The sequence below is a fragment of the Cariama cristata genome, unplaced genomic scaffold, assembly GCF_000690535.1.
Source record: "Cariama cristata isolate BGI_N322 unplaced genomic scaffold, ASM69053v1 scaffold4178, whole genome shotgun sequence".
Lineage (NCBI taxonomy): Eukaryota > Metazoa > Chordata > Aves > Cariamiformes > Cariamidae > Cariama > Cariama cristata.
In genome coordinates this window covers 15,699-28,447 of record NW_009630507.1, presented here as the reverse complement: position 1 = coordinate 28,447, position 12,749 = coordinate 15,699, and the positions used below count along the sequence as shown (strand labels likewise).

The window sequence follows — 12,749 nt, the reverse complement described above, 5'->3', positions numbered from 1 at the left end:
GCAGCAGCAATGGCACTCCAAAACCTGCCCCAGTAAACTCCGTGCTTCCAACTGCATTTTACATGAGTCTTATCAATCTTTAAGTGAGTTTGCCCACATCCCAGTGGAACATTCTACTCTACCTTCAAAGCACTGAAACAGATGAAACCATCTGAGAAACTTGAACTAACAGCCCAGGTTCACTCATGATGGAAGGAGCTGGAGGCAAGACAATCTCAGCACGGGGTCATCAACTGTGAAATATGCTTCTGGATGCAATTTGTCAAAGCCTGAATCTCTTGACCTTCAGGTCACACTGCATGGGCCATTTGTTCTCCCTGACATTTCCCGGGAAATAAGAATAGAATTACTAATAGATTCCTCAGGGCAATACCTCTGTTTGGGAGGTATTCCGGGAGTCAAGTTACAGAAAAGGCATATTTCTTTAAAAAGGGAAATAATTTGAAAATAAATGAAGATATGCATCATTTAATTCAAACTGATCCAAAGTCTCTACAAAAAACTTGTGTGACCACATATTCCTCCTTTTAAAATTGTATTTAGCCTCTAAGCTGGAAAAATATCTTACTGATAGTCACTGATACACCAGTCTTTAAATAAATTATCTTCTCTTTATAGGAAGACATTTTTTGAAACCTGGTGTGCTGTAACTTCTCCGCTTAGACAGCCTTTCTATAGTGTAGAATAAACTCTATATAAAGTTTGAGGGTAAAGCAGAATCCATGTCTTTCTGTATGTAACTTAACTTTTCAGCTTTATATCCAGTCGATAAACTTGTAAGAATCTACTGAAAGGACTTTGTCAGAAAAATAAAAATACATTTTCCATTATTAAAAAAAACAAAACAAAACAAATAAAAACAAATCAAGTCTTTCATTCCATAAAAATGAATTCAAAAAAGTTCCAACAGCAAGTTCAGTTCCAACTGAAAGCACCTGCAAAACCCAAACTTAACAGTTCTATTGAGTTATAGGACTTTTATCTGAGTGAATGAGGGTATATTAATCTATGATCCTTCAACTGGATTTGCACTGATCGTTTCCTTGCTAGCTGTCTCCTGGGTTTTGGGTTTCCTCCTGTGCAGCAATTTACTTCACTTTAGTCAACTAACTTGCAAGTGTGGAAGTGATATGCACGTAATTATAAACTTACACTTACAGAGAACTACTATATCGGTATCTCAGGAAGATGTTACAGACCTGCAATAACTATTATTGAATTAATTGTTTAACTGGCAGTTGTGGCTGAGTAGATGGCTGAGAACTTGAAATTCAGGGACAGAAGGGATGCCAAGGCACTGCTGAAACAGCAGCTGTTGAGCACATACTGGGATGGATCAGAGGGTTTTGGGGTTGTCAGGACTCCAGCAGAGTAGGAGATATTCTGAGATTTTGGGGCTAGGTGCTACATAAAAGTTACTGAGACTCAGAAGGGTGGAGGGACCCTTGAAATGCCTCCTTTGTGCTGTCCCTTGCCACTCATGTGGCACAGAGAGGCAACGTGTGACTGCCTTTGCAGTGAGGAGGCCACAGTAACCTCTAACAGTAGAAGATAAGAAACGTCAAACACCGTGTAGTGCTTCTTTTCAGCAGGGCTGGATTTGGGCGCTAGGAGATAAAAATGCACGACCAAGCTCCTCTTCTCCATCCCACATGCCAAGGCAAAGTCAATAAGACAAAGTGTGGTTCAGCTGTGCCTCCCAGCATTCAGCTGCTGGGCATGGTTCAGAGACTGGCAAAGAAATTGGACATTCCTGTAAAACGTTTTAATGCATCCCTAAGACTCAGTGAAATGGATAAGAATTGGATATGAAAGGTCTTAACATCCTTAACATCAATGAAGCAAGGTCATAATCCATCTTCTATACAAAATCCACATTTGCATATTGCTGATGCCAATGATCACTGCTTAATAAAAACAGCCCCCAGTACCCTGCGTTGTTCTGACAAACAGAACCTTCCTGACCCATCATTCTGACATTGTGGTCTGGGTGCCACAGTATATGCTGGTTTCCTAGGTTTTATTTCACAAATGTTGTTCAAGTTTCAATGCTGAAGCCAATCAGAGCTTTATAACCTCCCCATATACAAAATTAACAGAAAAAAAAAAGTAAACCAAACACAAAACCACCGTAGCAGCAATACACTGCCTGCTATAGCTGCAGCTGAATGCTTGAGTCCAGATGTTTTTCTTTTTGTAAGTAGCATAAATGTCAAATATAAACAGCAGTTCTGGTTTGGCCCCACTCCTATGGGTTTGGAAAATGAACCGCTGCTGCCTGATTTCAAGTGACCAGAGTTTTATTACAATTAAATGTACAAACCTTTTCCTTTCAATGCATCTATTACCCAGTGATGCACTGGGCTAATTACCTTCAGAATACAAACAGTCTCTCTGTGCTGCTGAGGAAAACATGAAAAAGATGAAAGTAAACCCTGGTAGAACCTCTATAAAACACTAACTATGAGCAATTTGACACAATCCTGCCAATTAAGTATCATGTGTAAGTCTAGACCTTACTCCAGAAAACAGGCAGAATTTGCCATGCTGGTTGTTAAACAATGGCAATGGGAAGAGTGAAAGCACCCAGAGATGTTCAGCTGTTAGATGTTCCTATAAATTTCACATCAGTTTATTTCAGCTTTCAGGAGAGCATCTGAGATACATCTGTCTTTCTCTCACATGCAGCTAGCTTCTCATTTTGAAATCTGATTCTAATATCCCTCTACAATTGGAAAAGCTGCTCTGGAAAACAAAACAAAACTCCTTTTTTTCCCCCTACACTTTGTTTAACCTTTAGATGAAAATGCAAGCACTGAAGAGACAGAGGAATAAACCTGTCACAAACAAAAGAGGCCATATGTAGGTTAGTCTAACCCTAAGCTCTAGCCTTTCCACACTGAAAGTCAGAATGTGTGCCTAAGTATTACGTACTGAGATGTGGCCGTGCTGTAAAATGTTCTTAAAGAGAAGCAAGAATAAGAAAACTTCAAGTATTGCAAGTATTCTTATTCAAGTATTATTTCAAACTTGCTAGTGCCATCCACGCTCTGGGTCAGCAGACCTTCGCACAAGAATGCAGTTCTGACACTTTCTTTTCCTGATGTGGAAGGAAAAATAGCACATAAAGTCTCCCCAAACTGCGAAAAGCATTAAAAAAAAAAAAGATTGTTGAGTGTCTCACTGGAACAAGAATAAAAATAAAGCAAAGGATGCAATGAAAGGCAATACAGTGTGAAAGACAAGAAAACCACAAAGAAGTTCATCTGAGGCTAAGACTGATAGGCAGGGCTTGTGATTGCTTGCTCATGCTCTTCTCCCTATTGAAATCTGGTAGACACCTTCCACTTAACGGTACTATGTGGCCATCAGTCCCATATGCCCACAGTCCAGGCTTGTCCATCTTCTCCCACCAACGTAGCCAGCACCCAGCTTTCCTGGAGCACTGAAGGAGGTTTCCAGGGTGTTCCTCCTCTTGCTTTGGAAACCGATCTCCTCAGTGTAAGATACAGTGCTGCTTAGTCTCAAGACACAACCACCAAAGCTATTGTCAACTACTGGCTTTGTTAAGACATGTATGCCTACTAAAATGAAGACAAGATAGTGCCCACCACTAGGTCTGACGGGCTTCTGCTACCCCAGAGTAGGGCGCTCTCAGGCACAAGTCATACTGAGCTGCCCTATAATTTTGTAGACAAAAAGAGCAAAAGGTAAAGCCACAGAATGAACTGTCCAGGTAACTGCTAGGCACGAGGAACATGATTTAATTAAGCTGCATCTTAAGTAAACAACATGTCCAAGTCCAAGGTCATCATCCTGTTTACGAAGAACTTCCTCGCTTCAGCAAGAGAACAGAAAGGAATTCGGGAACTACACAGATTTATGCTTTGCTCCTCTTATCCAACTGACAAATGAGAAGGCTTTGTCCTTCCTCCCCATCCAACCAAAAAGAAAGTCTTTGGTAGGGGAGGCTGTTCCTTAATTAACCAAGGATGCTGTAATCCTTGCAGAAAAATTGTCTCCCTGCCTTCCAAAATGGAGAGGTAAGAGGTAATTTTCAGTCTTGTCTTCAAAACTACTGAGCAATGCTGGTGCGTTGTTAGTGTACAACTGAATAGCCAACCCCATCATTTCCACAGACAGAAATCTTCTAAGGAAGATACTCTTACCTACACAGAAACCATGCCAGGCAAGATATAAGTACACATTTTTAATACTATTGCTTACTGCAAAGCATTCTCCTTGATAGAAGACTACTTTTTATACCAATAATAATTGAGTTTAATGTAATGCAGTTTCCAGAGTTTATTTCATGCAGTCTACTTTAATACCAACAACGTATTTCCTCATTTAATTTAAAAATGCATAGGAGTAACGTGATAAAACAACTACCTACCATGAAAAGGGCTTCATAATTTTCAATCATCTTTTGTACGACAGCAATGATAGCAGTACTCTCTTCAGCTCGAGCTGAACTTTGAACTGAGAATTCTTTGTCTGTAGATTTCTGCTTGTGCAACAAGTTAGGGCCAAAGATGGTAGCCAGGTTAAGTGATGTCATTTTGTTCCCAGTAATCTAGAAAACAGAATATAAATGAGGTGGGGTCTAATGTATACAGATATGTATATACGCATACCCACAGACACACACCCCCTTACACACACATTCTCTCTCTTTTCTGATTTGGCAGATATTTCATTCATCAGGAGTAAAACTGAGTGGCAGTCAAATAAAAAATGAACAATTTTTTAGAAATGTTGAAACACCTTGTTTGGACATCTCTGCAACAAGGACTGTGGATTTTCTGGATACATTTTCAAACGGATTGGAGGAGTCGAAGGTGGAAGTGCTGTATGTCCTTAATTCCCTGGAAGCTCGACAGTGGCATACTTCTGAACTCAGGGAGAGAAACCTCCCTCCTACTTCACCATCTCAGCATATTGCTGTCTCTTAGGACCAAATACTGAAAACTGTTAGCTTTTGTTTAGTAACACTCATGATTTGAAACAGATACAATGAGGAAAAACACACTTTTCCACATTTAAACAGTTTAGATAATTAAGGAGCACGGTCATTATTTTTATTACTATTTTCCTGTCTTTTTGCTTCTTTCCTAGAACAAGCCAAATGTTTACTTGTTGGGTGGATTTTTTTGTTTTGTTTTGTTGTTTTCCCTACTTTTATAACTCTGTGCTCAAAGAAGCAAAAGTAATCTGATTTTGGAGGAAGTACAAGGCTAGGAATACATACTAGACCAGACGGAAATGATCTGAAAAATATGTCACATAGGTTATTAAATAAAAATTTTCATTGTTGTATTTGTGATTAGACTCCTTTTTTCCCCTTCTATTCCTTTAACAGAGCAAAAAGCAAGGGTCATGTGCTTCCTCTCTGTGTCTCCACTTGGTTGCTATTCTGGGAATGCAGAAGAAGATGCCAGCAGTTTGACTATATAAGACTGTAAGTGAATTTCAGCTGTTGACCCAGTATTTCTTGCAGGCTTTTTTTAAAGAAAAAAAATATCATGAGAGTTATTTTTCATTTGTTTCAGTTACATTTGAACTAATTAATTTTAAAAAAGGACAGGAAGAGGCACCAAAAAGATGCGGTAAAAACAGCATTTCAAGAAATGAGTGGGACAAAACGAACCTTTTCAAAGTAGTATTTTAAGTTTGGTTTTTTTTTTTTTGTGGCTGGTCATTTACTGAATAATCCAGTCAAACTTATAACTGTGCACTGACTGCACCTGGTTTATTTTTCACAGAGCTCAACTAGACAGCACAGAGATGACAGAAAAAAGAGCTTTTCTTTTTATCAGTGGGATCAACCTGTAATCTTGAAAAGACATCTGCAACTAAGTAGGTGCATGGGCAGCCACAAAAAATATGTTGGTTCTTTGTTTAGAGACTCATCCCAGCATGACTGTGAGTACAGCACACTCCCTTACTTGCGCACCACCGTGCACCCGGCTGTTTTTCAGGTGACCTGCTTTTTAAACACTGTCAGAGTACTGAGCCACCAAGGATGCACAGGCACGTGGTGCCTGGATCTGCATATGCAGGTTGTTTGTACAAACAGTGAGTCTCTTCTTAAGGGCAGTCTCAGGGCACCCCTTAAAAAAAATGTTGTAAACATATCCACTGAAATTAACTGGATGACTAATTTTAATAAAGTTAGTCATCCATCTTCATCTTCGTGAGAGAAACACTTTTGAAAGAAATCATGAAGAGGGCCTGTGTGCCAAAGCCTGGCTGTTTTGCTTCCAGTGATAGCAAACAGTCTGATAAAATACTTTCTTTTGCCCTGTATGCCTTTATTCACTCAATTATTCATGAATAGCTTAAATAACTGTGAGCAGAATACTGTATTATCTATAAAAGGGATCCAATTGCGCATAATATTCCTGATGCTTACAATACTGCCAAGACAGCTTACATAAATTTGCCTTGCCAAAATACCTGTAACAAAGCTGATGTACTGTTAAGAGGAATGAAAACGCCTTTAATACAACTGTCGGGCCAAATCAACTCTCTTAAGCAGCATCCTCTAGCCCTGCAAGAAGATCCTCTTGGGGCCGTTCCTGAACCAACAGAGAACTCTTTGCAGGACCAGGAGGACCACAACCTTAAGCTGGCTTACACATGTTTCTAAGCACAGTAAAATTGTTACAGGCTGCTCTTTTAAAATGCTTTCCATCATAGTGGTGTAGTTTTTTACCAACTCCTTGCTGAGGACAAAAATAATGGCATTTAAAGTGGATCTGAAAGTAAAATAGGCCTTGAAGTCACATACAGCACATTGGAAGTTAGGACTTGAGGCAGAAATTCAGCACAACTCAAGTCTCAAAGACCAACTGTTTAAACCAACCAACTGCAAAAGGTGTCCAAATTTGACAGAAGTGAGCAGGGTTTTCCATATGGAAGACAAAATTCTCCAGGAGTTTCAGAAGAGTCTCAGAAGTAATCTCTGCTGCAGTTCAGAGGACAGAGAAATCCTCCCCACAGATAAACTGGTACAATTTTGTCAAGCAGCGACAGACTGTATCCATCTCGTTCAAAGCTACCAGAGTTGCCACCTTTTGCACAGCAGCCCAGTAGTTCAAGCATTTCACAGGTAGAAAACGGGAAGCCTGGATTTTCAGATCTTCTCTAGTGTGAATGATGCAGATGCACACGTGTGAACACTCAAGACAGCTCAGCCACATGGCTATGGGTGCTCTTGTCCCTGTGGGGCAGGTGCACGCCAACCTCTCCACTGAATTTGGTCCCAAATGCAACAGTAAGGAGGCCAGAAGGAAAACAGGCAAAGATGGACCCTGACTCCAACTAGTGATGAGGTCTGTCAGCTGCAAGGACGCAGCTGGTGTTCCTGTCCTTTATTTTTAATCCTTCACTACCCAGTGCACACAACAAAGCTAAGGGAACCAAGTAGTGAACTGTTATGTCCAAAGGTCATATAAGAAAGCAACAACAGAGAAAGAAAAGATAGTAAAAAAGCATACTCTTGAATGCCTGACACTTTTCTATTTTTTTTCCACAGAAAATAATAGGATAAAACAAGGGGGGGGGAAGGATGGATAACATTAGACGTTCTTAACAACAAGGTTCATTACACTGTGAATCTCCCAAAGGAAGTGGTAGATACTTTCCTGATTAAGTCATGTAAAAATTAAACTTTCACAGCCCTAAGAACATAGTAAACAACCAAATGGCAAATGTGCAGGCAAAAATATGAAATCTCTCCCATCTTTCAGGGGTATGCCACCACCGTGTTTGTTTCACAGCTTTAAAGATCTCTTTTCAGGTCATGAATTAAGCAAAGTCAAAGGACACCAGTGACCAGGACTTACTTCTTGGCCATCTTTGTCTGTGGTGTCTTCTGCGTGGCCAGCCACTGTGGAGAGGAACTGCAGCAGCCGGTGTAGGGTATCGCAGTTACAGGGAGGTAGAAGATAAATGAGAAGCTGTAAAGTGCTTAGCTGTTCATCTGGCTCTAATACTAAGAGGGGAAAAAATACACTCTTAAGAAAATCACTCCAACTAACCTAAAAGCAGAACAAATACACTATTCCCAGCCCAAAGGAAGGAATAAGAATAGCTTTGTTTAAGGATCATTTTCCATATAATGTCAGAAGAAAAAGAGAAAACTCTAAGGAAATATCAAAAGTGTGACAAATACTGTTATGGGATCTCTGCCTTGGTCAACTTTTTGCTCACAGGTTCATAGGATCTTTTCTCAACGTATAAGAGAGCAAAATCCATGTTGCACACTCCATCGCTGCCACTGGACACAAAAATTCTGCTTAATTTTCTACTTACTCCACTCCTTTAGGTATAGCTACTGGTATATACATGGCACCGTTGGGAAGCATTCCAGTCAGGTTTATGCTTCAGCCATTTTAAATGGGTTTTCTTACAATTTCACATCCTGCAGCGGTACTGGGAGACTGGAAAAGCAACTAGAGATGTAAAGGACGTTCTGCAACCACCATCACTTTAGCCATCTAAAATGCAATGGTGGCCAGTGATAAAGGTGGGACAGAGGCAGGATCTCCGACATGAGGGCTAGAATGAATCTGAAGAACACATGCCAGGCAGCAGCTTAAGCTTGAAGGGTCCAACTTTACTTTTTCCCAAATCTGTGAGAGTCTGCACTCAGGTCTTAGGCAACACATTTGGGAGTGCTTAATATGATGGTTTTGAGGACCATTAACTATGATGAAACTGGAACTTCTGAAGCTAGGTTTTTGAAGCCAGACTGGAATTTTGGTCAGTGAACAGTTCTAAAAATTAAAAGCATTAATGGTGCTAAGATACCAGGACTCAAATGGGAGTCTGTCATCTGCTATTGCTGAATCAATGACAGGGTCAGAATTTAACAGATAACATGAATCACATCCTATATACAAATGCAAAAAATAGGTATAATAGGTGAAACCTATTTTGTTCTAGTTTTCTGAACTATACTTACACAGCATTAAAACCAAGGAAAGACCTCAGCAAATTTATACTATACAACTATCTGGAGCAAATTAAGGCTAGAGTATTAAATGCACAGAAAAAAAAGAATACGCTTAGTAGAGATCAAAGAATTCAAACAGGTAAGCTTTTGAAAACTGGTAAATTAAGATGCTGTAGAGCTCACAGAGAGTGTTGATGAAAGCTGTATAGAGTTCTCTGGTGAGAAGCGGGTCAGGCATGTCACGCAGAAATTCCTTTAACAAAGCAGCAACATCATGAATGCTGTGCTCTTCATCTAATACAACATCTATGCCCCGGTCAAACTCTTCACGCAACTGAAAAAGATCATGACACAAAATCACAGTCACTTATTGTCCCAATTAGTACATCCCAATACACAAAATCTTTAAGATGTAGATTTACTCATTTGCACTTTCCAGACTGAACATGACTTGTATTTGGTAAGGTCAAAGATATAATTCACGTCTAATTGCTGCTTATTCCATGATAGATAACTTTAAGGTCTGTACCAGACAGTAATAAAAGGCAATTCTTTCTTTCCAGCTAATATATGGCACTTTCCTATGAAAAAAAGTGCCCAAGCAAATATAATTTTTGCAGAAATGTAAGACTAATATCAAAGGCAGAAACCAGGGAGATTAAGGAAAACTGCAAGAGAGGCTTTCTTATACCACCTTACTGCATTATCCCTAGATTTTAGGGCCTGAAAGAAACTGCATTTCATAAGTTACGTTTTTGTACAAAAACATTAATAATAAGACAATATTTATATCCACCAAACTCACCTTTCTCTTGTGATTTAAGACTGTATTTAAGCATAAACAGTAAGCAGCCAAGTTCACTAAGACTTCACAGCATTTGTCCACACACATTTTGTTCCACCTTCTTAATTTAGTTATATTCACTAAGTGATCATCATTAGGGAGTTAACAAACAGCAAGCTAATACTGTTACGAGCCATCGTTATTTTTTTCCTCAGACAAATTCTGTGTAATTCAAAGGCATCACACCTCCTAAAGGCAGATGAAATCCCTCTCCCACATCCAATATGCCTTATGAAAAGATGAAAGCCTGCCTTCCTGGAGAGATTTCCCAGCACCAAGAGCAGAATACTTTCTTAATGCTGAGAGTTCCACCTTTTACTCTCTTTTCATTTTGAAAAGAGTCAAGATGTTTTAGAGGTATTTTCTATGAAAACTTCCTATTTTTGCTAATATATGTGAGATCATGATCATAATATCTTCTCAGAGAGTAATTGTTTCTAAATCTTACTAAACAAGAGGAAATTTGAGGTATCAGCTTTCTTCACCAGGATTATTGCAGACAGATCAAAAAGAAGAAATAAGGCAAGTCACAAGCAAACTATGTGTCTCTGATAATCTGTGGCAAATCTTGATCACAGGCAAATCTATCTTGAGTGTATATAGTGTGGAGGAAGGTAGAAAATCCCATATTTTCAGCTGAAATCATGCTTTCCTAACAGGTGTGAAAGGTATTCTATAAAAAATACAGCCTCCTTTCTAACCCATTAAGACTAATTTTAATGCTATTAACATCAGTCATTACTAATAATGAATAATTATGCTATGAAGACCAGAATGTGTTCTTTATCTAATATTATGCTTCCCCCTGCTGATTTGTGGTCAAAGATTTTCCACTGCCAACTCGGGGATTTCATTCCCAGCTCAATTCTACTCTTCAGACTGGTGGCAAATGTGGAACATCCCTGTGGAGCACCATAAATTACCTCTATCCAGAAGGCTGCTTCTGCACTTACTGCCCAAAAGAAAATGAGGAAACAGGTTAGTGCTGCATCAGGAATTTGGACTTCCCCCAAAGAGATGTCTAAACCATAAATTGCTGTTACAGTCTTGAATATGGCATTTCTGATCTGATATCCCGTGAGGTCTACAGAGATGTTCTAATTAGCACAATATTAGATAACCATTGGTGAAATATGGCCACATTTCAGGCCCAGGTGTCACAGCTGTTAAAAACTTTTTATTTCTAAGTTTAAACTTTAAGTGTCTCAGACTTCGTTCAGGGAAGCAGGGAATGCTTTCAGACTTCTGGACAATACATCCGGTGAACTACAGAATCCACCGGAGCTTAAGACATGAGAGCCAAGGATGTCCATGCTGGGAGAGGGGATGGGAGAGTAGAGCTCCAGCCACGTTGCTCTTCAACCGCAGAGTCTGGTGGTTGCTTCACCTGCAGAACTGACATCAAGTCACCATGCCCAGCACAGAGGGCTGCGTACCCCAAGCTTGGCAACGATGCTCTGCTCAAGTACCTGCATAGTTTCTGGGCACAAGCTGGTACCTGGCATCCTGATGTACCAGACCTACCACCTTGAGTCAACAGGAACCTTGGTCCTACCCCCCACTGAACGTGAAGAAGGTGGTTTGTAAAAGATGCACTTGTTCTAGATTTTCTCTTCCTGCTCACCAACCAAAAAACCCCACTGGGACATGCATTTACTGACTTAGGTATTTATTGCAACAAACGACAGTCAAAACAGGACATTTTCTAACTGGGGAAGGAAGGGAAGCAAAACTATGCCTACTTTCTACACAAGAAAAACTAATGAACAGCTGCAAAAGGACACCAAAATCTGAGGACTGGGTTTGGCTTTCCATGGTTCAGAAAATGAGTGGAATTTTAATTGAATCCAGACTTTCCCATGTGTTCATGTTGACAGTGTTTATTATTGTAACTGCAAGGGCCAAGCTGATGCTTCCATGTTATTTAATGAAATATATTAGTTCATGTAGTTCAATAAATTAGTCCTTGTAACAGAATACGTAAATACCCAAATCTCTTGATTTCCTCAGCTTTTGAAAACACAGTAAAAGAAAAACTGGTGAAAGTCCCTGACGTTTGAAGTAAGGCTTAGTTTACAAGCAAATGATACAAGCCCTCTGCTTTTTCCCCAGAGGTATGATGCAACAGTACTCACCCTTGAATGATAATATACGTTTTGACATTGAAGCTTGTAATGTAAATGACAGGCAACTTACTTTTCAATACTTTATCTAGTTCAGTGTTGATTTAACAACTGCCTCCGCAGACCATCAATGTTTTTAGCTTTGTGCTACACCAGCCACTCAGTCAACAGTAATAGTAAGAGCCACTCCGTAACAGCAACTGCTAGGGAATAAGCTACAAATCAGTAGGCTATACTGTCCTACCAGCCAGAATCAAGTCCATTTAGGTACACAAAGTAACCTTCCAGAGCGCCAAACATTATACTGTATAGTTTTTGCACCAAAGAACTACTATTTCTGGGATCAGATGCAGTCAAGCTTTCTTTTGCTTTTTTCTGTTTGATCTTTTTGGCCTTACACTTCCTGTCAGCGGTATTTTCCTGTAACGTTTTATTCCCTCCCTAAGCATCATGCAACTATTAAGCACTATTCTCTACTGCTCGAATTCAACGTGTATTCCCAACTTCTGGGAATAACAACGCAATATCTAGGGCTGAGGAAACACCCACTTCTGACTTTGTCTCTGGAACCTAACCACACTATCTTTGTTTTTTCAACATTTGGCTGAGACTAGGACTTGGAAGGGGCTGCTCTGACCTTCAAGTTTAATAGGGGTAAAATAAAGGTGATATTTGGGAGCAGCGATTTGAGGGTCAAAGAGATTGCTCTGTACTTGCATATTTTCTCATCCTGTGAGTTTTCCAAAAAAGATTTACAGTTTGGATTTACTTTGGGAGCTTCAGCTGTTTCTGAGATGAAACCAGCAGCCAAGATTTTTTT

At 39.7% G+C, this 12,749-nt stretch overlaps 1 protein-coding gene across 1 annotated transcript in view; it reads right to left on the bottom strand.

Moving 5' to 3' along the window:
• The window catches only part of ARHGAP6 (Rho GTPase activating protein 6), a gene marked incomplete at its 5' end in the record, with an annotated part of 31,936 nt that overhangs the window by 10,304 nt on the left and 8,883 nt on the right, over positions 1-12,749 (bottom strand). The window contains 3 exons of the mRNA XM_009705559.1: positions 4,397-4,576; positions 7,851-7,999; positions 9,146-9,296. Coding sequence (XP_009703861.1) covers positions 4,397-4,576; positions 7,851-7,999; positions 9,146-9,296 — 480 coding nt within the window. The remainder of the gene's footprint in view (positions 1-4,396; positions 4,577-7,850; positions 8,000-9,145; positions 9,297-12,749) is intronic.